The 26,579-nt window shown below is 43.5% G+C and overlaps 1 protein-coding gene across 7 annotated transcripts in view; it reads left to right on the top strand.

Moving 5' to 3' along the window:
- The window catches only part of CACNA1I (calcium voltage-gated channel subunit alpha1 I), a 157,467-nt gene that overhangs the window by 59,576 nt on the left and 71,312 nt on the right, over positions 1-26,579 (top strand). For all 7 annotated transcript variants that reach the window (XM_048928798.1, XM_048928766.1, XM_048928777.1 and 4 more), the window contains exons 3-4: positions 15,485-15,596; positions 16,156-16,289. In XM_048928798.1, coding sequence (XP_048784755.1) covers positions 15,485-15,596; positions 16,156-16,289 — 246 coding nt within the window. The remainder of the gene's footprint in view (positions 1-15,484; positions 15,597-16,155; positions 16,290-26,579) is intronic.

Here is a 26,579-nt window from a genome sequence, read left to right as displayed (position 1 = left end):
TAAGGGGCACCATGCAGAAATACTGATGAAAATGTGCGTCTTTTCCTCCTTTGTGTTTTATAATGCTTGCCTTGCTCACAACCATGGTGGCAGCTGGTGGGAAGGGCACAGGGCAAGGGAGCAGGAAGGGATGCCTTATCAGCTTGACGCAGCATGCAGGGCTGGGGTGCGTAGTTGACACCAGTGCTGGCACAATGTTGGCTGCCTGCCTGGCCAGGATCCCTCTCCCCATGGGGATATGGGACCTCAGCCACCTGGTCCTTGGCTGGCAATTTGTCATCCTCTCCAGCAGCAGAGGGGTGGGAGTGGGTCTGGTGCAGGAACAGGCTGTTCTTTCTGGGAGAATGATGGGAGCTCATTTGCACTCATTTTTCGAGATTTACAGCAGGTCCATAGTGGCTGGCTCTTCTAGGCATGCTTGTGCTGTCTTTAGTATCCCGACCTAATCTCTGGCTTCTGTTTTTCTTCCTTGCTATTTTAAATCATATGAAAGCTTTTTTAAGTACAATGAACCCTAGTGGGTTCTCAGAACACGGCTGAGAGGAGCTGAGCTGTGCACACATGGAGGGAGAGATGCCTCCAATCAGCTTCCTGCTGATGGGCATGGAAACTTCTTTTCCAAAAAAGGGTGATGCAAAGGGTTTTTCTCTTCTTTATTCTTCTCTGTTTCCCTTGGGAGCAGACATGGGAAGCAAAGCATACTTTCATTGCAAAATGAGTGGACCTGGAGGCTCTGGTCACTGCAATGATTTTCTCAACCTCCAAACCTCTTTCTTAGTTGAGACTTTCCAAGAAGACCAATATTTTCTTCATTCTTCTCATGTCCTTGTTCAAGTCCTGTCACTGCTGACTCATAAGCTGAAGTGGAGCAAGCCAAGAGCTATGGTCTACCACTCTTGGAGAAACACATGTAGGTAGTCAGCCAAGTATTAGGTGTCCGGTTGGAGGAAGGGGCTCTTTCATCTCCTATACCCATTTTTAGATTGAATGTAAGGAAAAAGCTCTTTACAGTAAGTAAGTGTGGCAAAGAGCTGGAACAGGTTGCTCAGAGCCTGGTCTAGCCTGGCCTTGAACGTCTCCAGAGATGGGAGCATCCGCCACCACTCTGGGAACCTGGTTCATGTGCCTGCTCATTGCAAGGGAGTTGGACTAGATGACTCCTTCCAACACAAATGATTCCATGGTCATTTTTTTTCTCTCCCGAGTGCCTATCGAGCTGAGCATCACCTTGTTGATGATGAAGATGCACTTAGTACTGCTTTGCATCTGTGGTGTGTTCCCAGCCAGGTGGCATTCTAGGTTTGAGAAGCATCAACTTGTGCAGTAGCACAGACAGCTCCTGGTTTGGGTCTGATACCTGTATGCTGATTGCATAAGCTGAGAGCATGTATTGTGTAAAATGGGCTATGGGGAAGGGAGATAATTCCGTTGTCTGCTGTGCAGACAGCTGGATGTGTGATGACTGTGAGGTCTGTGAGATAATTTGCCATCTAGATACAAGGGTGTCATATCCCACAAGGCACGTAAGTGCATTAGAAACAGCTGTGGAGGAGCCTGTGGTCTTGTTGCATTTTGGTATCAGTGATATAAGAATCTGCAGGAATGAACTAGGAGCAGATTACTAGCCCTAAAGCTAAAATTTCTATGGTCCTCTTTTCCAATACACTGCTGGCTTTGTATTTGATCACATCTAGACAAGAAGAATTACTCTCTGATGAATGAAAAGACTGTATAGAAAAGACTTGAGCTTTGTTAGTCAGTGCTAAACCTTTTTGGGAAAGGATATGCTGCATGTAAGAGGTGGGAGAATAAATTTGCAGCAGGTGATGAGTGTGCTAACAGCAGGTATCCTGAGCCTGGTGGTAGCTGGTGTGTTATCTCACAGAGCAGCATATGACGGGCCCTTGGCAGGGCTGCAGTGAGCCTAAAGCATCTGTTCAAATGTGTGAAGAATCTATTTATCACAGGTAGCTGGCCGCTGGCAGCCACCCAGCAGCACTGTTCCTGCTTGCTGATTGGGCCAGGATATCAGTAACCTGGGGTCTCCTGTTAAAGTCCAAGCAATACAGTTTTGAGTGGTAATCTTTTGACCCGGTAGATTTCGTAGAATCACAGACTGGTTGGGTTGGAGGGGACTTCAAAGATCACCGAACCCCATCCCTGCAGGGCTGCCACCCAGCACCTCAGGCTGCCCAGGGCCCCATCCAACCTGGCCTCGAACCTCCAGGGATGGGGCACCACAGCAATCTGGGCAGCCGTGCCAGTGACTCACCACTCTCTGGGTAAAAGATTTCTTCCTAACATCTAACCTAAATCTCCCTCTTTTTTAGTTTAAAGCCATTTCCCCTATCGCTATTATCACCATTTCTGAGGTGAAATAACCACAGCACATAGCAGCCTTGCCTGTGGGTCTTTGTAGGCTGGTCATGACTCACCTCAGCCCCATCCTATGGGGCAGGAGATGGATGGGTTTTGTGTTCTGATTACTGGCATTTTTTGCAAGCTAAAGAATCTTTTTTTTTCTTTTTTTTTTTTTTTGTATGCTGTCTTTACGGTATGCCCCTTAATCATTAAAACCAAAAGGGAAATAAATTGCTGGAAATCAGGTAGTTAAGTGGGCACTGTTTAAACAGTGTGTGCTGTGGTTGAGGGAGGAATGTGGAGGTAGCTGATGAGTAGATGAGGCACTGAAACCTGCATGGGAGAAAGGAAACACAAGTGATCCTTTGGTGCTAGGTAATTAATGTACTAGAAGATGGATGACTTTGAAACAGTGGAAAGTATTTCAATAAAGGAACAGCTCCTGCAGGGTGACAGAAGTGGGAATGGTGTTTAAAAATAAATACCCAACAACAATAGGCTCATGGGAAGGGCTCTGAAAAGAGAAAGGGAGATACTTGGCACGGCTGGGAAGGATGGGGTAAAGAGCTAGGCTGCAGGCAGAATGTCCAAACTAAAATGAGATTAATGCATGTCCGTAGTTTGTGACAGGAAAAATAAGTCAGGCTGTAAATAAGAGGAGGAGGCATATATTTCCAGAGGCTGTCGGAAACTTCTGAGAAAATACTGTGAATATGAATCTATATGAAAGCAAATAGGTCACAGGAATATAAATGTGGTAAAAGTAATGTACTACGAGTCCTAAATCTGAAGAGAAGTGGTGAATACAACGGGCAGAAAGGCATACGGTAGCTGAAATACACTGTGCTGATGATGGAGGCTCCAGCCAGTCCTTTTGGCATCGTACTGTGTAGGAACCACCTTTTTGAGCTGTTCATTTTGCAGTCAAATGTGTCGATTATTTGTGCTTACACAGCGCATTCCTGTTGCAGGAACCTGGAATGTGGTTGGAAGATAGCAAATGTTTTGGCAGATGGGGGATGCAGGAGGGAAGTGAGATGAAAGAGTATTAGACTGGATTTAGTGCTATGTTATTGTAACTATAGGTTAATTTAATCTTGATCCCAACGAATGTATTGGCAGAAGATGGAAGTAGAGAGCACAGGTCTTCTGGCTCCAGTCAGTCTGTGTGCTATGCACCCAGACGGCAAGAGATCTCTCTGAACGGGCAAAGAAGACCTGCATTTACAGTAGTTAAAATGCAATGCATTACTTATCTCTGCAAAGTAGAACTTTGAGATTTTTTTTCCCCTTTTGTTTGCAAGAAAGACTTACGGGAGAATGATTCTGCCTGTGGGTACCACCCTCATCAAATGCAGTTATAGTTGAGATGGAGAACGATCCTAGGTCAAAGACAGTGGAGAACAAATTGGGAGGCTCTTGCTCAGTTCCCAGCTGTGCCCCACATCTCCTATGTGCCCTGGGGTAAATCTGTTTATTTCTCTGTGCTGTGGCTTCTTGTGTGCAAAGCAGAGATTGTAATCATCGTTCGCCTGTCCTGTTTGGTTAGATTAAAAACTCTTTGGAGCAGGCAGCTTGTTTTTCCGCATGTTTATGTAACGTTTTGCATAATTTGTATTTGATCTCAGCTACTGTCATCTAAGACATGTAGAGATACCTCATAAATAATACTAATAATATTTTAATATTGATAATGCTTAGTGCATTCACAGCATTTAACCTCCCCTAAAACAGCACTCAGTACCGTCGGCATCGCGGTGATTGAGCATGAGTCACGTTGGCTCCTTTCCCTGGCATGGTGCGATCTGTCAGCTGGCCAAAGAGCTGAGGCATTCAGTGAATACGTCCTGGGTATCAGGAACACCTGAATTTTAATGCAGTCTGTAGCAGTAACTTAACTGTGTGATCTCTGGGTATTGTTTTTCGAATAGGGACTTCAGGATTTGAAGCAGTGTGAGCCTGCTGCTCGGAGCATTGCAGGTGTTGTACTTAAGGATGTGGTTCAGTGGGCTATATTGGCAGTAGGTGTATGGTAGGACCAGATGATCTCAGAGGTCTTTTCCAACGACGTTAATAATTCTGTGATTTTTGTTGGTTGAGTTCCTTCCTCTTACACGAGAAGAAAATTTAATTAGCATCATCCCCACCTCACAAATACCTTTGTCACGTGCACCTGTGAGGGTCTACCTTTCCAGGAGGCCATCTATATCTATTGATAGATAGATAGATAATATCTATATCTATCTATCTATCTATATAGGTAGATAGATGTCTTTATATACAGCCCTTTTTCTTCCTAGAGGAGGTGCCATCAACTGCAGTGAACCTACGTGGTGCGAGCTGGCTGGTGCTCCTGGCCTCCAGTTATCTGCTGAGACAGATTGGCTTGGTTGTTTGCAATCAGCCCTTCTTCCAGACACGTGTCCTATAGACTATTGGTGCCAGCTCTCCCAGCATACCCTCAGGAACCACTGCGAAAGGCTCTGGGATGCATCCAGCTACAAGCCTGCAAAAAAAAAAAAAAAAAAAAAAAAAGGAAAACATGAAGGAAAAAAAGAAATGAATTCAAAGTGGAGGGGATAACATCCTGAAAATAATGAATTTTCTTTAATTATAACCAGTAATTAATGCATTGAAACAAACAACAGCTCATCCACAGCTCTTTCTGTTACTGCTCTGCATTTCACTCAGGCTGCATGCAATTTCTTCAGAGTGACCTTACTGAGCGCTCCTTGCACTTCTGAATTAATCTTTATTTGCTTTGCTGCAGAGCTTTGTGTCACCACATCACTTTCTTTTCTGTGCTGAAGCACTCCTCAGCAAAGCCTGCTAAGCTAAGCACCAACCACATGATTGCATGATGCTCTATCCACTGAAAGTACTGCCTAGCTGGGAGAAGAGAGAAAGGCAAAGAGGCTTTACCCCATCTTACCTCCTCTCTAATTCAGGAATGCCAGCAAAGTCAGAGTATCCTCTAAGATCAATTAGCCTTGGAAACTGTCTGGCCAGAGGAGGAAACTGGTTTACTTCTGCATCTATCAAGTGATGTGCTGGAGTACAGTGCACTTAACCTGTAGAGACCAGAGACTGTCCTTTAAAGCTGTGAGAAGGTCTGTAATCCATCCTTTGTGCTTTTATTATCTTCTCCATGCTCCTTCTGCAAAGGAGAGGGTTGTTTTTTACCAAAGTGCCCTGACCTTTTAGACCTGAGTGTCCATTTCAGGAGGTTCATTGGAATATCCACCTTGTGCTCCACAGAACACTTCCCAAGGCTCCCTGTGTCTAGCACCCATAACTGGGAGGGGAGGACAAACATCATGCCTGTAAAACACTAGGAAGGAAACAGGGAAGAAATCCCTTTGCTGGGCAGACAACAGTGTGCCAGAAATTGGAGGAGTTGACTACCCCTCATCTTTATCCTTAGACTTTACTCAGCACTTTGCAGCTAACTCCTGCTGCCCTTGACATGAATTCTCCTATCATAGAATCGCAAGGTTGGAAATGACCTGTAAGATCATCTAGTCCAATCGTCCTCCCATCACCACTGCTTCCACTATGCCTCTAAACCATATCTTGTAGTTTCTCATCCAGATGCCTCTTGAACACTGCCAAGGACGGCGACTCCACCACCTCCCTGGGCAGCCATTCCAGTGCCTGACCACTCTGTGAGAGAAAAAGTTCTTCCTCATATCTAACCTAAACCTCCACTGGTTCAACTTGTGGCCATTTCCCCAGGTCCTGTTCGTTGCCTGGGAGAAGAAGCCAAACCTCTCCTCATCACAACTTCCCTTCAGGAAGTTGGAGAGTGCAGAAACAAGAGAAATAGTGCAGAGTAGAATCAGAGAAACATTAAGGTTGGAAAATATCACTAAGATCATCTAGTCCAGCTGTTCACCTACCACCAATATTGCTCACCTATTAGCCATTTGCTTTTGTGAGCCATCAGACCCCCTGGTAGGCTGGGGGAGCATAACGTAGTATCACAAAAATGAACAGCAGGCAGGGATGGGTATGCTGGAAAAGTCCCACAGAATGTTTTGGTATATCCTTATGGGCCAGGGTCATCTAGAACCTGGCACCATGGTTCTTGAAGAAACAATTATTTCTTCCAGTACGATTTTTCATTTCAGCATCACTTTCCATTAGTGCAAGTGTAGGGAGAACTCTGGAAAGCAAAAGAGAACACTCAGGCAAGGCAGAAGGGAAAAACAAACAAACAAAAACTGAAAACACTGGGAGTGGGTAGGGAGCATCAACTCTTCTAAGGTGCCTACCTTTACCACAGGTGCCAGTAGAGAATCAAATCTACAGAGTGAAATCTGAAGATGATGCTTTTTTCCCTTCTTTTCTATTGTTTTCTCCTATATCTATCACTGGTTCCTTTCTTCTCCCTTTCTTGATAGTTAGTTGCATAGATGCTGCTGTTATAGTGCCATGTTTATCTGGTGGATGTGTCCAGTGGTCCCACACAAGGCAAAGACTTCATTTAAACCTATTAACCTATAAACCTATTGTAACCATGGAAGGGACTGTGGTACTGCCAAACGCATCAGGACTGTGACATCTGTTTGAAAAGTGCTGGAAGAAGGCTTCTGTGACTTGGGATGGTGTTTTTGGGAGGTAGATAGACCAACTACAGAAGCAAAGAGGGAGGAGCAGGAGAGATTTGGATTTGTTTCCAATGTATTTCACATTTTTACACTTTGGAAAGAACTTTCTGTCAAATAAGTCTGACCACATCCAGATTAAATCAGATAAAATGTCAGTGGAAGAAACCCACTATGCATCTGTCTTTGGTTTGAGAATGGTGACTCTACCAAACTGCCCAACCTGTCTCCTCGCTTCCCAGAGTCAAGCACGATGTGGGCTTGTGTTTTAGAGCATTCTACAGCTCAGTTCAAATTCAAATTATGTAACTCTGGAGGACATAAATTCTAATTACTCCTGGACTGCAAAAGTCTCCTTGGCTTGGTCTGCCCTGCTCATAAGTTCAAGTCCTCTCCAGCTGAGTGCAAAAATAAAGACTAACTCTTTTAAGGTGTCCGCTTAACCACTGATTCCAGTAGAGAATCGACTCTACAGAGTGAAATCTAAAAAGCACTAAGAGCTTTAAGCTTTGGAAGCCAGCTTGAGTTGAGGGAGCTTTCTCTGGTGGCCCTTCCCTGCCATGTTACCCCTGCAGATCCAGCTGCAGTGGGAAGCAGCTGCTGAATCTTCTGTTAGGAGATTTTTAGAGCACAGTTCTTTCAGCTGTCTTGTGTTATAATTATGTTTCAAGCTGCAGTCATATCCCCTCCTGCTGTGACCTTGTTGAAGCTCTGAATGTGAAGCCAGGTCAGGTTTTGGATAGAGATCTCCAGGACAGAGCCAGAATGCTGCGGGAGGCACCATTTGGGGGTCAGCAGGAGGTGCAATTCCTCAAGTCAGTCCTGAACTGATCCCACAGCATGGTGGAGTATTGCTTTGCTGGCAAGAAAGACGTGCAACGGCAGTCCTAGCCATCTGAGGATATTAAAAATCTCTTTCTCCAGGAACAGTCATTACCTCTAATACCCTGCTCAAGTTTAAATTTGGATAATTACTTTCTTCTGACCTAAAAAAAAGATCATTGGGTTTTGTGGTTTTTTTTTCCCCAGATGCTGTATTTTTTTCACGCTTTCAATAGTAAAGAGCTTTGTAGGAATGTTGTACACTGTTGAACAGATGCTCCGTTGCCTCCTAAGAGTTAGATGCAATTTGAAGGTGGGTAATGAGTTATAAGTGGAGAAGTTCTAGGGTCCAGCAGCTACAGGTGGAATGTAACTGTTGATAGTAGAGCTGTAGCAGCATTGATGAAGATGCATGGTATTTGTGAGGTATTTGAATAAGTAATAATGAATAATGAATCTCATCTGCAGACATTTGCTGAAGAAAACAACAGGTTGCTTTAGAAGACTGAGATATTCATCCAATCGGTGGGATCAGCCAGCCAGAATCTTTCGTGTGACTTGCTCTGGCTCTAGAATGATGGGCTCTCCTGTGTTTGCTGTGTTGAAGAGTATTGTAAACAAGTCTTTCTTTATCCCTGCAGCCTTACATTTGATTAGGGGCCCTCAGTGGCCTGTGGCAGCCTTATGCTAGGTCAGAGCTCTCCCTTTGTCTTCATGTTCCTAGAGTATCTGAAGATTTGTCTCATTGTGTTAATACCTCTGCATATTTGCTCTTCAGATTCCTTCTTAGCCTCTTAATCTCAGTCGTATGTTTTTCCTGACAGGTTAAATTTCTTTCTATTAGTTTTCATTCTGCAGAACTCAAGTGTTTAATGGACTCAATTATCAGGTCTAAATTAATCATTATGGAAAGAGTTTTATGAAATGAGAAATTTGTTGGTTTGTTTCTGTAATGGAATAAAAAAAATCCTTTCCAAAAGCTCTCTTCTTGCTGATATATATGCTCATTGCATATACAGTGGATATGATATGGTGTATGAGATACATCTGACTTAGGTTTCATTAGTCTCTAAGTCAGCTCTGAATTTGAGTTATGCAGCCAGAAGCCCATGTAGCCTGATACAGGGCCTCCTTTTGAGTGAACCTGGGATGTTAGATTGATCAGAGGTGCTCACCTGTGGTGCTTTCTTTTGTTGGTTTTTATCTCATTTACTCTGGATATGACTTTTTCCTCTTCCAATATATGCGGCTTTGGAGGAACCCCCCTTCCAAAGTACAGCAACATGGGTGCATTTGTCAAGCATTTGAAATCTCTCTTCTCCTCCTCCTTCCATGCTCTGTTGCCCTTCCTCTCAGGATCACCATCACATGTTGTGTAAGTCTTCCCTAGTGCCTCTCAAATCAATGTTACAGCCCTGTCTTGTTCTGGCAGTACTGCAGTCCTTTTCTTGGCATCAATGCTGTGAAAGATTTGAAGACCTCAGCATGCATATGCCAGTCATCTAAAGTTTAGATGCCTTGCTTTCATGTGAAGAGTGTTTATATGACAGTGTGACGAAAACAAACGTGTACAAGAGATTGCCTGACACAGGAAGACCTAGAGCATGTTGACCTTGAGGGCTTGCAAAAAAAGCCTCTGTAACTTGCCCTATATGGCTTGGCTGCAGTGAAATCCCAGCACTGCAACATTTAGTGTTGGCATTTAATTTCCAGTTTGCTCAGAACTCAAAAAGGGAGAGTTCTAAGTCAGGTCAAAAACCCACAGTCTTTTTTCTGTGATGTTGAAACGTTACTCTGCACTATAAAAAGCTGAAGAAGAAATATTTCAGCCTTTCCAAAAAAAGGATTTTAAGGCTTTTTGTTCTGAGGAATGTTTTGATTGTTTTGATCTATTTGAACACAAATACGTTTTGAGATGCATTTTCCTTTGAATGTAACATCTGATGTTCGCTCAGCTTTTTCTAGTGGGCTAGGTTAGCAGATTGGGGCTGAAGAGAAGGAAGCCTGTTGCTTCTCTCGGCTTGTTTTATAGGAAAAAAAAGGCCATGAAATCCTGATGCTTTGAGATACATTAACATAACAGAAGGGGGAAAAAGTAGTAAGTGCTAAGAAAAAAGTTGGAGGGAGTTAAAAATGAGACTCGCCTCTGAGGGCTTCTGCAAAAGCCAACAGCACTGAGGGAAAGAAAATGAGAACTTCTTTCCCTGGAGCTGCTTGTGTCTCTGCCCTTCAGAACACAAATCACTCCTTCCATTATAAATGAAATATTAACTGTCGTGCAGCAGTTACAGCATCCTACTGGCTTCTTGCTAGGAGGGTCACAAAGCAGTATAGTAAGGAAGAAATGCAGACCTCGTAGAGCTTGTTTCAAAAGCAGGGAAAGAAAATGCAGTCACTGCAAACTGGAATGACAGGGCAGGGCCAGCTACCTGGTAGAAAACACGCTTAGACAAGAAGGAGGTAGAGAGGATCGCAAGGGGCAGGCAGAAAAAGGAGGAATGATGATGCAAACATGGTGTCTCATCTGCAGGATGACTGCAGATATGCCCACCTGGAGCTAATTCAGAAGTGGGAGGCCCTGAGAAGATGTGTACACGGGTGGCCAGTGTTTGTCTGGGAAGCATCACATGCGGCTTCATCATTTACGCTTATGCAGTTTGGGAGGGTGACACCTGCTGCTGCTGTGTCAGCCACTGAGATTCTTTTCTCCATCATGCCATGCTCTCTGTTTCGGGATAAGGCTGTGACTGCCTATACTACAGAGTGAGCTGACCTTTCCATCCTGTTTTTATGTCCTTTGGTAGCTAATGCATTTCTACAGCAGGTTAAATGGGCCCAGGGTATTCAGTACCTGAGTTGGCAAGGCTTTACTTTAGGAGTGCATCATCTTGCATTATGTGTAGTCATGTTATCAAGCATTGTGGCAACATATCCAGGTCTCAGAGACACCTGTGTATCTCCTTAATTGTCCAGTAACTTGTGGTTTCCATCTCTGACTCCATCTCAGATGGTTTGAGGTGGATGGTAGTTTATCCCTTGTGTGCGCTGGTGATGCATTAGTTTGTCTGGAGAAAGGCAGTGAAGCTGGGTGAAGGGTCTGGAGCACAAGTGTTACAGGGAGTGTAAGAGGGAACTGGCATTCAGTTCAGTCTGGAGAAGAGGAGGTTCAGGGGAGACCTTAATTCTCTCTACAGTGACTTGACCTGAAAGGAGGTTGTGGTGAGGTGGGGTTGGCCTCTTCTTCCAGGTAACAATGATAGGATGAGAGAGAATGGCTTCAAGTTGTGCCAGGGCAGGTTGAGGTTGGATATTACAAAAAATTTCTTCTCAGAAAGAGTGGTGCTGCAGTGGCACAGGCTGCCAAGGGAGGTGGTGCAGTCACCATCCCTGGAGGTGTTCCAGAACCGTGTGGATGTGGCACTGAGGGACGTGGTCAGTGGGCATGGTGGGGATGGGCTGGTAGTTGGACTGGGTGATCTTGGAGGTCTTTTCCAACCTTGATGATTCTATGCATATTCCCCTTGAGTATCTACCCATCCCTGCTGGAAAACATGGAGGAAGCTCAATGGATACACAGCAGCTGCCTCTGGCCAGCAGCTGGATGGGTCCTGCTCAAGCTGCATAATTAAATCACTTGAACTTTGAAAGAAGTTAATTAGTAATGAAACTTCTGACTGAATGATGCAGATTGTGAAGACCAGCTTTGTCAGCAGCTGAAATTAATTACAGGCTCAGACACAGGGAGAAGTGGGGTGGGGGGAAGGATGCGGGGAGGGGGAGGCATCACTGAAAGGATGATGACAAACCTGGCTGCAGGCTGTTGCCGTGGTGATGAGAGGCAGTCATGGTATTTGACAGCTGTGACACATCAAAGGCAGCAGGTACTTCGAATTACTCCCTCCACTGACCCAAGTGGGCAGCCATCCCTCCTAGCTCGATGCAGAAGCTCTTATTTACTCCTCATGCTTTCTTTCTCTCTGTCACAGGTGGGACCTGCTTTCTTGGGGGGCCCCACCTGCCCAGAAAGAAGGGCACTATGTGGCGGCAGAAGGAAAGCTTTTCCTAATGTCACTTTAATCAGCAGTGTCCTCAAATGCCTGGACAATGCTGGTAAACTCTCAAAGCTGGTATTTGAAAAACAGGGGAGGAAAAACTGTACAGCCAGCCTCTGATTTCTGAGAAAGAAGATTCATGGCTTTGTACCCCTGGTTAAAATTGCAAGGTTTTAGGGTGTGCTTTGGCTGGCTGCCTGGGGGGTTGTGAATCTCAGGATCTCACCAGCTGCCTGCAGGTGCCCTGCCACTTCTGTGTGATCCAGGGTGGGCTACTGCAAGGGGAGCATGGGAGCATCTTGGCCACGTAGGCACTGCTGCAGCCAAAGCATATGCACAGAAACATGGATTTGTATAAACATATGAATGTCTAAGTTGACTATTAGAAACATTTTTTTTCCAGTAATAGCAGTGCTGCAGTGTCACAGGCTGCCCAGGGAGCTCGTACAATCACCATCCTTTGAGGTGTTTCAGAACTGTGTGGATGTGACACTGAGGAATGTGGTTAGTGGGCAAGGTGGGGATGAGCTGGCAGTTGGACTTGGAGGTCTTTTCCAACCTTTGTGATTGTACGAATATAAAGATGTGACTTCAAGCCCTTTTTCCTCAACTCCCTGAGTCTGGTCATGGTTGGAGAGTACTCTGTGCCATCAGACTTCTGGTGTCATATTTTCTAGCTGTCTGCTGAAGAAAATACTCTACATTTTAAAGCAATTTCTGCTTTTTGTTTTGCATGTGTTTATTTCAGCCAGGGCTGCTGTGAGCGTTGATGGGAATAATAGATGCTTGAGGGACTACAGATGACAGAGCTGCACTACAGTCAGTTGTGTCTGGTGACAGGAACAGGCATAAACTGAAACATGGGAAATATTGCTTAAATGTATGAAAACAGTGAGTAAACAGTCAAGCGCTGAAGCAGGCTACCCAGAGATGTTCTAGTGGAGATGCATCTCTGGAGACACTGAAAAATCAACTGGATGTGACACTGAGTAACCTGCTGTGGTTCACCCTATTTTGATAAGATGACCTCAGAGAGTCATAGAATCACCAAGGTTGGAAGAGAGCTCCAAGATCATCCAGTTCAACCATTCACTTATCACCAATATTTTTCACTAAACCACGTTTCGCAGTACAACACGTAAGCATTTCTTGGACACCACCAGCATTGGTGACTCCCCACCTTCCTGGGCAGCCTGTTCCAAACCCTGACCACTTTTTGGGAGGTTTTGTAACATCCAACCTGGATCTCCTCTGGGTAATCTGAAGCCATTCTTTCTAGTCCTATCACTAGTTACATGGGAGGAGAAGCTGACACTCACCTTGCCACAATATTCCTTCAGGCACTGCCCCGTGCAGTGCTTCATATGAGTGTGTCCACAGTCCTGGAAGCCTGTGTACTCTACATTCTCCTACAAGTGGACCTCAAGCTTGTTTGGAGGTTCTAGCAGGGGAGTGCAGCTACCGTATACCTATGAATGATACATCTCTATCAGGGAAGGTCTTCAGGGAAGGATCTTCTTCAATCAAGCATGCAGCTTCGAAAGGGATACATGTGGAGCAGTGAGAGAGGAAGGAGACACCCGGATCTAGCCACCCAGATCAGCCAAATCACCCCTGGTGGTCAATGGGGTGACAGATGTCATAGCCAGATCACCCTCACATCTATTGAGGAGATCCAGAATCAGCTTTTCTGTGGTTCTGTGAAAGATTAAAACAACAACAAAGTTTGGAAAGTCCAGAAAAGAGCTGTAGTCTTACCTGAAAGTCCTGTGAGAGCTAATGGAAACCTCTTTAAGTGCTTTTGTGGGCTTTGAATTGATTCCTAAAAGAAAGATAAAAGAGAGAGAGAAAGGTGGGAAACTGAAGCTGTGCCAAATAGACCTTGGAGGGCAGTCTTTTTATTCGTGCCATTTTGCTCTATCCTTTTCCGACAAGGCCTCTGTTTTTGCAGCCCACAGTGAGGGTGGGCTCCATGTGCTTACTTTGTACAGCGCTTGGATTCACTTTGTAAGGGATAGTGATAATGTGTTCTTGAAATCACCTTATAGCATGATTGGCACAGTAGAAACTGGTGTCTTGTTCTTGTCTGATTTTGCAACTGAAGGGAGCTCACTGAAAACCAGGTGGGGGAGAAGAGAAAGAATTAATAATCTTCCAGATCAGATTGTGCAGAGTTAGTCATGAATCACTGTCAGAATGAGCAAGGAAGAATTGCTCAGAACAAACCATGGATTTTGAGTGTCTTTCAGAAGTGGCCACCATTTTGGGTTCACTTCTGTGAGGAGTGAAAAGTCGGTTGTATTTTCAATGGGTATTTTCTCAGCTCTCTTAGTTTAAATTAAAAACAACAACTACAACAAAAAAGGAAAAAACCTTTGTCTGAAAATGGAAACCAGGCAGGGATGTTTGGGAGGCATGTGAAATTACGTGAGTGACGTTTGTGCCAGAGGTTGGAGGTCTGTTCTCATTAGATCTACATCACTGGTTTGCAATGCGAACGCTGGGAAGAAGTCACAGAAACATGTGCCCAGTTTTAGAGCTAAAACACTGTAATTGAATCCTGGGTAAGTGTGGATCAGTCCTAAGCCTCCTTTGTTTGAAAGAGCGGGATGGTAAGGAAGAGGCAGATAGAGGCTGCGAAGGGCACAGAGAGGTTCCTCAAATGCACCATTTTTACTCTCTTCTGTAACATATAAACGAAGTGGTGCTTGATGAAATTAAAAGGCAACAAATTAAAAATAAATAGGAGGAAATACTTCTTAATGTAAAGTATAATTAGCTAATGTAGCTTACGGCTGCCAGCTATTATTGAGGCAGTTATTTTAGAAAGATTCTCGACAAAGGATTCAAATGAATAAGCAAAGCATCTGCAGGGACACCACTATAGCTGAGAAAACAATTACAAGGGCTATCAATCCTCATGCTCTAGGGCACAAACAGAACAGCAGCTGGGGTCAGGAACACAATTTCCCCCCATGGTTACTGAATTACTTAATTAGGCACATGGTGATGTTCTATCCTGCATGGGTCACTGCTGGAAGCAGAATAATAGATTGGATGACCATTGGCCTGTTCCAATATGGCACGCCTTTATCTCCAAGCTCTTCTCAGAAGGTAAGAAGGAGACTTCTAGCCTTATGCTCTACTGCCTTCTCAGAAGGGTCCTACTCACTGGACTCATGCAGTGATCCAGCTGTCAGTGTCATAGTGTTCAATATAGACTTTCACCAGATCCCAGAGATTTCTGCTGCATATGAGTTTAGGGCACCATGGAAGATTTTTGGTTTGTTTGTTTGTTTCCTACTGTATTTGTGAGATTTGTAAGCCAACAGAAGAGGAGTCTGAGCCTGCTTGTGTTTAATTATGGCAACAGTCTGATTCGTGTAAGTATTAAGGCTTTCAGCTACCTTTCAGCTACTTTCCCATTTACAAAATGGTTTTGGCTTTACCAAAGAGTGAAGAAGTGAGGAACTGAAAGAGAAAAACGTAACAAATGTTTTGTATTTTTGTTATATTTTTTTATGACAGATGAGCCTATCAGCAGCTATTTCCCTTTATCTTCCTGTTTTGCCATCCCAAATCTCAAGGAAGCTTATCTCAGCCCTGACACTTTTGCAGCAGTTTTCCTTGACTCTTTTCCACTTGGTTTGAGTGTGTCAGCATGATGGTGATTTTGCTAAACTGTGTCACCCTGGGGATGTACCAACCATGTGAGGATATGGACTGCCTTTCTGACAGGTGTAAAATCTTGCAGGTAAGCAGACTTCCTTCCTGTCATGATGGTGCATTACTACAAGTCACAGAATTTCATGCATGTTTTCTTTCAGTTTGTGGTCAATACCTTACCAAAAGGTTGGTGAGAACATCCCTGGCAGAAAAGTAGCTTTCTATAAAAAAGGGGAGAAATAGCTTTGAGGAGTTGAATGTGGGGTTAGAGAGAGAGAATAAATGAAGTCTACTTGTGACCAGGCAGTACAGACTAGTTGCTAATCCTCTTGATCCTGTGAATAAAACGTGTCTTCCTGACACAGGAAGGACCTGCTGTTGCTGAGCCAACACCTGCTTTCAGGTCCATCCAAAGAGGCTCTGAGTCTACATCAAAGTACTTCACATAGGAGGAGTAAATAGAGCCCCTGCTTCCTTGCTTTGACAGCAGGTAGCACTGTGCCAGCACTGCAGAGAAGAAACTTGTCCAGCCTTGTCTTTAAGTCGTTTTCAGAAGTACTGAAATTCATGTTTGTTTCACTATCTGCACTGAAAAGTCTCAAGCTGGGAATGTGTGTCACACTTGTTGTTGGCTCTCTGTTTGGCAGGTATTTGATGATTTCATCTTCATTTTCTTTGCAATGGAAATGGTGTTAAAGATGGTGGCCCTGGGGATCTTTGGCAAGAAGTGCTACCTTGGAGATACCTGGAACCGCCTGGATTTCTTCATTGTCATGGCTGGGTAGGTTGATAGTTTGTGTTTGCTTGTTCTCTTTGTTGAAATGACTTCTGAAACTGAGAAGTGCTCCCCATCTGAAAGCAAATCAAAGTTTTTGGCAACTGTCCATGTTTTTCCCCAAGCGTACCAAGCTAGGTTAAGCCCCTCAAATCCTGATGCTTCCATCAGGTGAAGGTAAATTCTTGCAAAGCTGGTGAATGCTACTTTTGATTTGCTATGATGCAACTGATAAAAAAAAGTTTCCAGTCTGCTTCTACCATGGTAAATTTGCAAAACTTGAATGAGGCATCCTCAGGAAGAAACAGTAGGCTAGCTTAGCTGATGTGCAGCTATCTCCCAACTTCAATAGAGAGTGTTAAGTTGTACCAGCTGAAGAGCTAGCCCAGAAATGATTTTGCTAGTGGAGGAGGAACAACCTTTATCAGAGCTAAGTCAGCTTCTTTGTTTCTAACAGCAGTGTTTCAGTGTAGATATATATATATATATATATATGTATATATTTTTACTCTTGTCCTTTTGTCTTTGTATTGCATTAGCCTCAACTGTGGTACTATTGGGACAAGCTGACATTTGAGTGTTTTTTACAACAAAGTTGCTATAGAGGAGCTCTGATTTCCCCTCTGCATGTGTGAAGTGAAAAACCTACCAGGATTTGGCTATTAAATCACAGCAAAGCTTTCCTCTGTGATATCAGTGGGCATGCGTTTTTCTGGAATTTGTCCATTTTCAATCACATTGCCTTGTGGTATAATAAAAGAAGTCAGAAAAATTATGTAATGTTAATGTTCTTACAGAAAATGGGTGAAAATCTTTTCAGAGCAGCCTCCCCGACTTACCTCTCCCTCTCCCCAAAGCATTACCAGCATTTGCTGTCACCTGCAAGTGCACTGCTGATGGAGCCAACTGTGAGTTCAAGCTTGCTTTGCAGAGCTTTTCCCTGAGGTGCAGAGCAGTACCGTCTTTACATTTGCTTCTGACACAGTTGTTCTACAGAAAGATTTGGAAGTCGTTCCTCTGGAGGGGTGTATAATTGTTTGCTTCTGGGGGGAGCTGAACTCTGTTCAGTTGTGAAAGAGTGAAGGCTGATCCTCAGCTGGCTTGTATGAGAAAGGAGGATGGGCAGATGAAAGCTGCAGCTTTTTGTGAACGTAAGCAATGTGCATGAGATGGGAACCTATCTTGTGGCTGAGTGCTATGATTAGCATGTGATTTAGAAGAGGCCTGCATTATGGGAACTGTTTGGAAAGGATACTTCAGAACCCATGGTACTCCTCCATTGGGATGTGCTGCACATATGGGGTGAGAGGACAGCTCTGCTCCAGGTGGGTGAAGGACAGCCATCACACTGAAGGAAAGGCTTGGAAACTTGGGGTATTTCTCTGCCTGGCATCCCTGCTAGCATGGTGTGTGAGCAGTACAGCCTAGAGTGATGAAGAAATTGGTGGGGCAGCGCTAAATGAAAATAAGGAATTGCGCTTACCTCTTTCACTTGTCTCCTTCATGAAGCAAACTGCACCATAGGAGGCTCCATCTAAACATCAGACATTTCTTCACTGGGCAGATGGTGGAGCACTGCCACAGGTTGCCCAGGGGCTGTGGGGTCTCCTCCTTGGAGATCTCCAAAAACCACCTTGAAATTGCCTTAAGCACCCTGCTCTAGGTGTCCCCTGCTGGTGCAGGGGTTGGGCCAGTGGACCCAGAAGTCCCTGCCAACCTGTGATTCTGTGAAATTCTCTCTACCTAGATCAGAAATGTATATCTTTATATCCATTTATACCTTTCCTTCTGCTATCATTGCTGGATGAAATTTGAGAAGAGAGTCTTTTGCACATCTGATAGCAGTATTAGAAATGAAGCTCATATCTGGACTCCTTTCAATGCCAAGGAGACTTAGAATCAACTCCTTAGGTATAAAATAATCACTGTGGAGGATTTTTTCATTTCAGGTCCAGAACCGAAAGAAATTTGTTTCCTGATTTCTATACAATTGTTCTCATGAGGTGTCAGGCTGAAATGATAGTAATCTCATTAGAATATCTGATCTCAAAAGACTTCATCTGCTAAAGAAAGATTTTTCCATTTAGTTATATAGAACTAATGACTATATAATGTATTTTGAGTTATAAAAGCTTGTGGTTATTAATTCATTATTTTTTGAAATTCATTAAAATTGTCTGCACTGCTTAAATCAAATCCAAGCAGAGTCTCAAATTTGCCCTTATGTACAGAACATAGGCTTTTATTTAACCTCAGATTTAAGCCCCAGGCTTCATCCTGATTGGTCCCCAACTGGATTAGCTTGCTCTGAGTCCAAACTATGCCTTAGCCTTCAAAGCCTCCTGCATAAGGCCTTGCATATTTTCTCTGTGCCGATGAGGTAGATCCTGAAAAGAATCTCATCAACATTTTTCTGAAAGCCTCCTCCTTTCCATGGTCCTCTGCTCTCGTGGGCTGCAAGAGAGGTCATAAATTCAACTCCCTAAGAAACATCCAGATGATGAAAAGTAATGCACTGCCTAGATGACATTTGAACATCTCTCAAATTTGAGGAAAAGGACTGTACTTCTCAACTCATTCTCCTTTCTCCCTTTCCAAATATATACTCTAGCAGCACCCAAGCAAAGCATCAAAGGTTGGGAGGATGAACTGTAGCTTGGAAAAGCATAGTGCAGGTTAGGAACATTTCTGTTGGGTGTTCCTGGGTGGCTGAGGTACCTCCACTGGCTTTCAGTGTGACGGTGTGTTTTATCAAAGAGTATAATGATTATTTGCTGCTCTTGCCCCAGACGGTGCTTTAGTTACATAAGCCATGTGTTCAGGCATTCATATGTAGTTTCTCCTCACTTCCTTGGAAAGCCAGAAGCTATAGTTTTAGTTAGCTGAATTCCCTTGTGTGCCCCTGCCCTGCTTGCCCCTGCCCCCCACGCAACCCAGCAGCTTGAGGAAGACTCAATTGTCACTAAAAATGCTCAGTTTCCATGGCAATAGGAGCTGACATCATCAGAACTTTCTCCCCTCTCACACACTCCCTCCCCCAACAATCATCAATACGTTTTTTCAGTAAGGATTAGGAAAAAAAAACGCACAACCCCCCCCAAACAAATAAGTCCTATCTCAGCATTCTCCTCTGTTGCCCTCAGTGCTCCTAAAACCAAGAGAGGTAATTTGGATTGAATGCCCATGCTCTTGTGCACTCAAGCAACAGGGGCTCACACGTGGCTTGCAGACACTTTAGTTCCCACTGCTCACTGCTGATGGGAGGTTGCAGGTTCCCTGATATTTCAAGCAGGCAGTGTTTGTCACTAGCTCTCTTGGTGGGACACCCTCTTCCCCTGCATTTGTGTTTAGGTTGTGTCTGTCATCATTTGTTTCCCACAGTGATGCGTGCTTTTGGAAGGCTTGCTCTGAAGCAACTTAAAGGGCAGATTCATAAAGCTGAGACTACTATTTTTTTGAAAGCTGAGATCATCTGGACACCATCGATACTGAAAACTTAGGCCAGCATCTCTACATGTGTGAATTTAGGAGATGTCAATTATTTCTAGGCTGGTGCTCATCAGCTTTTTAAATCAGGCATTTCTCTAGCAATGAAGAGTTTCTCCTGCTTGCTCTACTCTGTGAATCAGAGTTGCGTTTACATGTGGTTGGAGATGATGCCATTGTCCCTGTGGAAAAGGGGCATCTCTTTACATGATTCTGTCCTAAGGGTCCTGCCTGGCCTTGGGATGTCAATTCCACCAGTGAGTGCTTGTTTGGTCTCTCTTGTATTTTGCAGCCAAATGCTTTAATTAGTGATTAGAGGCAGGAAATGTCTCTGACTGCTTCTGTAGCATCCCCTTGACATATTCTAGTATGGAATATATTTGTACAAACTGTAGGTAGTTTAAGGGGGAGAAATCTTCACTGCACGGCCAGGGGAATTTTTGTGATTACAAGTTTGTGTGTAGAATATATCCAAAGTCTTTCTTTAACTAGCTCAGTAGCAAAGAAGAGGCTGGTATATCTTTCACAGAATGTCCCATCTTTGTCTCTTCTCCACCATCACACCACAGCTTTGCTTGTAGGTCTTGCAAACTGTGATCAAACCTCATCCCAAACATGCCTTTGGAGAGGAGTGGCATATGCTCAATTCCTGGAGGCATTCAAGGCTAGGCTGGATGTGGCTCTGGGCAGACTGGTCTAGTGGTTGGCAACCCTGCCCATGGTAGGGAGATTGAAACCAGATGACATTTGAGGTGCTTTTCAACCCAGGCCATTCCATGACTTGTGTAATTTGTAATTTTAAAATAGAGTTGCAGGCTTGTTCAGTAGATTAAAAAAAACAAACAACATAGTGGAGAGCAGAGTAAGGCTCACTACACTGTGTAGTCACTTGAGTGCATTATACAGTAGTAATCCAGCCTATCTCTTCCAACCTTAAATTTTCCTTCTCCCGCAGCCAAGGATTGTGGCAACCCTTCTTATCACAGCATCTTCCTGTTAATTCATTCAGCTCCTTTCTCCAGTGCTCCAAGTCATGTTGATTGTAGGTTTTTCCCCCTCACAATCTCCTCTTCTAAAGAAAGAAAATCCTTTCCTATTAGTAGGGGCAGAAAACTTTGTTCCCAGATGTGTGGTGTTAGGTTTGTTCATACTGGAATACATGTTATTTGCATTTCCAAAGCAGCTCATGCTGTTCTGTATTGCTGACTTATCCTCTTCATTTCTTTTCTGTTTTCTCAAAAATAAGCTTCAACAGCAAAATCCATCAGTAATGTTTTTTTAAAAAAATTCTGCTAGGTTGTGATAAATAAATAAGGAACAGCGTGGCAAGAATTGTGTATCACGGTACAACTGCTCACGAATAAGTCCCCATTTACTGTTGTATGTGAGGCTTATTACTTAGCCTGTTTCTCTCTAATGTATGTCATGATGATTTCATATCATTCCAGTCATATCAGCATAATTACTTGTGTGAACCAGACTTGTAATCTCATAAGAAATTATAGCGTGTTAGTTTGATGATGTCTATTTTTCTTTAAACCTGTGTTGATTATGGCTAATTTTATTACCCACTTTTAATCTGTAATCTATCAAAGCCACGTATTGGTGATTTCACTGCTGTACCGTGACCAGCATCAGTCCAGTCAGCCTACTGAAATCACTGTGTTTCTCAAAGCACTGGCGCAACATCAGAATTTCACTGGCCCTTGGATGCTCTCCCAGTTTTCTGAGACTAATCGAAAATCAACAGCACTGGTGCAGGACTTTTCTGGCCATCTCTTTTAAAACTCTTGGATATAAGCTGTCCAGACCTGCTTATCTTAGAATATCCCTACTTTGATGGATACAGCCACAAATACTCGATCACAGCTGCAGTTGAAAACAGCTCATTATCGTCCATAGTACAAATGTACCATCTGACCTTCCCCATAAAACTTTTTTTTTTTTAACTGAGATTTCTGCCTTTTTAAACAGTTTCATGACAATTATGTTTTCTTGTTTGTTGTACCATTTTGGGTTCATTCCGTTCTCCTACAAATTTTCTACAATGTCATCTCCTAGTTACTATTCATTTTTCCCAACTTCCCCTCTCTTGGTTTCGCTATATTGCTGCTTTTGCTTACTACCTTTTTTAACCAGTTCGGCTTTCTTGACTCTATTTTTTTTAATAATACTTGATTACCACTCAGAGTTCATGACTACAATTTTTTATCCTGTCTTGTTTGATACATGGCTGTTTCCATGTGTCTTCAGCTTCATGCATATGGCCTTTCTAATCCACCAAGTGTATCTAGTAGTGCTGATGGCCTTACTTGGTGTGTACATAAGACATGTAATCAAGTAGTCCCAGATTTAATTTTACTGATCACAAAACAAACAAACCCAAACCAACCAATCAACCAACCAAATAAAACAAAAACCACTGCTGTATCTTTGTTCCTTAAATGTGATTTTTGAGTTATACTGTACATCACTGTAAATGCTGAGAATCCTCAGCACCTTGGCCTAACCTAACCTCTAGCAGGATGGATAAGGGGAGGTTTTTGTTTTTTTTTTAATGAGTTACAGACTAATACCAGGAGAGCCGTTTTCTAGTGACATTCATAGGATCAGAGCACAACTCAGGTTGGAAAGTACCTTATGAAGTCTATAGTCCAATCTCTTGCTCAGAGCAGGGTAAACAGTAAATACAGGTTAGGCTGTTCAGAATTGTCCTCCGGTCTTGAAACCCTTCAGATGGAGGCTGAACCACCTCTCTGGGCTCCTGCAGCACCTCTTATTTATCTGTATATCTAGTCTGAGCCCCATTTCCCTGCTGGATTTATGCCCACTGTGTCCAGCCCCTGGACATCTTGGTGGCCCTCTGCTGAACTTGATCCTATTTGTCACTTTCATCAAGGGAGTCCAAAGTTGAATGTGCTATTCTAGATTCAAGTTGCCCAAAGAAGATGCGGATGCCCCATCTCTGAACAGATTCAAGGCCAGGTTGGATGGGGCTCTTGGTAACCTGATCTAGCAGTTGGCAACCCTTCCCACAACAGGGGGTTTGTAATCAGATGATTTTTAAGGTTCCTTCCTACCCAAGACATTCTATGTTATTAGCTGCAAGCAGAGCAAAAGGGAATGATCCCTTTCCTTGTCCACTGGCTTTGCTCCTGCTGGTGCAGCCTGGCATGGCATCAGCCTTCCTTGCTACAGGGGTGCACTCTGGGACATGGGTCACCTGCTGTTACCCAGGTCCTTACCAGCAGAGCCACTACACAGCACTAAGGTAGAGGATTTTTTTATCCCAAGTACAGGACCTTTGCCTTTGGTGAACTCCATGAAGTTTCTGTCAGCCCATTCCCTCTAGCCAGGAGAATTATCTTCTTTATATGACAGAAAATTAATTTACAATTTAACTATTAATTTTAAAATTGTCATTGATTCTGTACTTGAAAATGCCTTTTTTTGACAAAGAGCACTACTCCCCCTTCCCTTCTGTCCTTTTCAGCCTTCCTACCTAGGTTAAAATCATTTACTTTAATATTCCTTTCATGCAGATCTTTCCACCAGCCCTTTCTAATGCCATTTAGTCTGTTTATGCTCATAAAATGAACAATTCCTATTCTCTCTATTACTCGGCCCCTGGCACTGCTGTACAGATGATATATTTTTTTTTTCCCTGCTCTCTACATCTTTCAGTGCCTTCATTAGTTTTGTTCTTGGGATGGAGGCCCTGCAAGGATGAAGTTTTTTTCCTAATTTCATCACTTTTTTCCTGTGGTTTTTCATTTAACAATCTACTGACTGGTATATCTCTCAATTTCCTGAAAATGTATTAATTTCTAATGAAATGCTGGTTAATGTTTTTGCTTCTCCAGTGGTCGCTCAGTGCTTTGGCAAGTCTGTCATCCTACCTTGCTGACCCAGCCAGTAGTTGGTTACCAAATTCCTCCATCTTCTGCATTCACTTCTGCTCAGGGTGCTTAAGGAGCTCAGCTGGAGCTCCTTAAGTTTTTTATCCATCCCCTAGAAATTCTCTATTACCTGTGGCATAGTATAATAAGAAAGACAGTTAATTCCAAGACACATCATGGGTGAAATATTGCCCCAGAAGTTTCTAAACCTTCCCAAGATTGCTTTTTTCTCTCTCGTTTCAGTCACAGTATGGCAGCACAGCTCTCATGGTATCAGAATTTCCTTTCCAGAGCATCCATTCAATTCTGCACAGTTATACAGCCCTTGGAGGAGGTTTTCTGGCATCTCTGTACAGCTGACATTCCATCTTGGTCTTGCCTGGTAGCCCCTTACATTGAGCAAAACATTTCTCCTCGCTGGCCTCTTAGCCACTTGCTTCTTCAGAAATGAGTTATGCAGCATCCACGGTGGGGACCTGGAATGCGTTGCTCTGTGTTATCTGATTAATCTGTGACTGTCATTATTTTGAAGCACTTTGTCTTGCTAGTGGTTATCTATAGTGTTAGATTTCTACATCCTCTAAATCCTTCTTTCATAGACCTGCAGTGATGCTGCTTCCCAAATTGAAATCCACTCTCCTGGGCAATTTTCACCCTTCTTCTTGACCATGCTATGGTAGATCTGAGCAGTGACTCTTTCCTTACTTCAGAACCCCTGATTTACACTTCTGGGACAGCAAGCAGTGAATTCCCACAGAATTTCAGCCCAGGTAAGGGGGCTGAAGGACAGGAGGTATCAGTCCCCTTCTTCAAATGCCCACCCAGGCCTAGGAAAAAAAGTTGTCCAATCTGGGAAGATGTTGCTGTGCCTGAGATGCTGATAGGCGTTAATCTTGCATTATGGGGAAGTGGGCTATCAATCTTCTGCTTTCTCTTTGCTTTTAATTAACAGTGGTCCTTTGGGGACCTGGCCAGAATTTGCATAGTTATGACTTTAAAATCTCAGACCATTAAATGCTTATTAGCAGCAGTGTAAACAGAGTGAGTAGTCAGAAAATCTCAGTTAGCTGATCTTCGCTGTCAAATGGAAGTTTGTATAAAATTATGGCAAGTTAAGGAAAACTGTAATAAATACAGCAATTAGGTGTTTCAAGCAGCGATCAGAGAAAGATGGAAACCAGCGAGCAGTAGGATAAATAACATCTTAACCAGAGGCAGAAATATCAGAATTGCAGCCCTTCCCCACCAACACGCACTCACTTTTTCCTCCTTAATGATACTAATTATTCCATTTGCTTTCCCCTAGTAAAACTATCCGTAGAAGTGCAACATATTGAAATGAAAAGAGTCATCAAAACGAAATGAATCACAGCAGAGAGGAATCAAAACAAGGAGGCAACGGTACCCTGTGTGCATTATGTGTAGCTCTCAATTATTACCGCTAATGCTTCGCCTCCCTAAAAAACTGATTCCCTACTGCACGAATGCTTGGTTTCACTAAAGTAAATTAAGTGGGCACAACCAGAAGCTTGCAGGACCAAGCAAGAAATGCTTTTATTTCCTTCTTTCGTTTATTTTTTGGCTAAGCAATGAAACACAGACCTAGGGGGCTGTGCTCAGAGTCCTTGTTTTCAGAAGCGAGCCCCATCACTCGTCTTCAGTCATCTGAGCCCGCCCGGTCCCTCTGGCTTTCTTATCACAGTGTGAAAACCTGCTTATGTCTTTTCATATCATGTCTCCAAAACTGTTAAGAAACTCTGACGTTTTCTCTTAGTGCTCAGTTTGGAGAGAATTCTGAGTGTTCAGGGGTGTGAAATAATCACATCCTAGGCAGCTAGGGAGCAGTCTCACAGGCTCTGCAAGCTTTCAGCAAGCTTCTGTTGGTAGGAAACGCTTAATGTAAAATAAAGTTCTGTACCAAGGAGAACGGTTGCAGGTTGTTGTTTCTTTTTAAAGATTACTAAGCACTGTAGCTCCAGAGCTGTGTAATTAGTAATTTATTACTCCCTGAAGAAATGTCTTTTTGCTAACAGAGTTACAGCCTCGTTAACTTTTTTTAAGGGAAAAAAAAAGAAGATACAATTTTGCAGCCCTCATTTTACTAGCAAGGCATTTTTTCCCTTTGCTTCTAACTTCCAGCTTTTATGTCAGCAGAGAGTTGTCTTTATGCAGTGTGATGAGCTCTAACTTTAACAGAGATAAGCAGGACTACTTAGCTGAATGCCCTGCGATTTGCAGAGCAATTTAAGGTCCTGCTGTGTAATGTCTGGCCACATCCCATGTGATGTTATCCCATAATTTCTGCAGTAGGTAACGAAAGGACTTCAACTCAGCTATTTGGGGCAGGGGAGGGAGGTTCAAGCCCAGCCGTAGAGGCACCAAACTGTGCAAAACCCAACTGGGCTCTTTCCTGTACTACCTATTATAGGGAAAATACTTTAGCAGGAGGGTTGGACTTATAGCACTGCACACGCTTTTTATTTCCCTTCCATCAGAAGGGAATGAGACCAACTTTGCTCCACCTCTGCACTGCAGCCACAGTTACATAGCCAGTGCAGAGGTACTCAGACCATTCAGAGCTCATTCTGGTGCCTAACACAGCAGTAGGAAGGTTTAGAGGTGTATGTGCCTCCCATCATCCCCCCACAAACTGCAGTTCTTATAGAACATACAGAGGTATTGACCTATGGGATTCTCCACCTCCATGGGCTTGTGCTGGGGGGCACCTGAGTAAAGGGAGCAATGCCATGGTAAATGGAGCAGATTTTGGTGCTGATATCTGTAGTAAAAAATCAGGAAAATTGAGCGTACTTAGCTGAAGGAATTCAGGGAGGAGCAAGCAAGTTGTCTTGTGTCTTCGTTGCCCCAAGTGCTCACAGATGCTAGGAACAAATGGCCAAAGTCCTCAGGC

Source organism: Lagopus muta, chromosome 1, assembly GCF_023343835.1.
Source record: "Lagopus muta isolate bLagMut1 chromosome 1, bLagMut1 primary, whole genome shotgun sequence".
Lineage (NCBI taxonomy): Eukaryota > Metazoa > Chordata > Aves > Galliformes > Phasianidae > Lagopus > Lagopus muta.
Note: the sequence above shows the minus strand (reverse complement) of the source record. Positions and strands in the feature narration are given on the sequence as shown.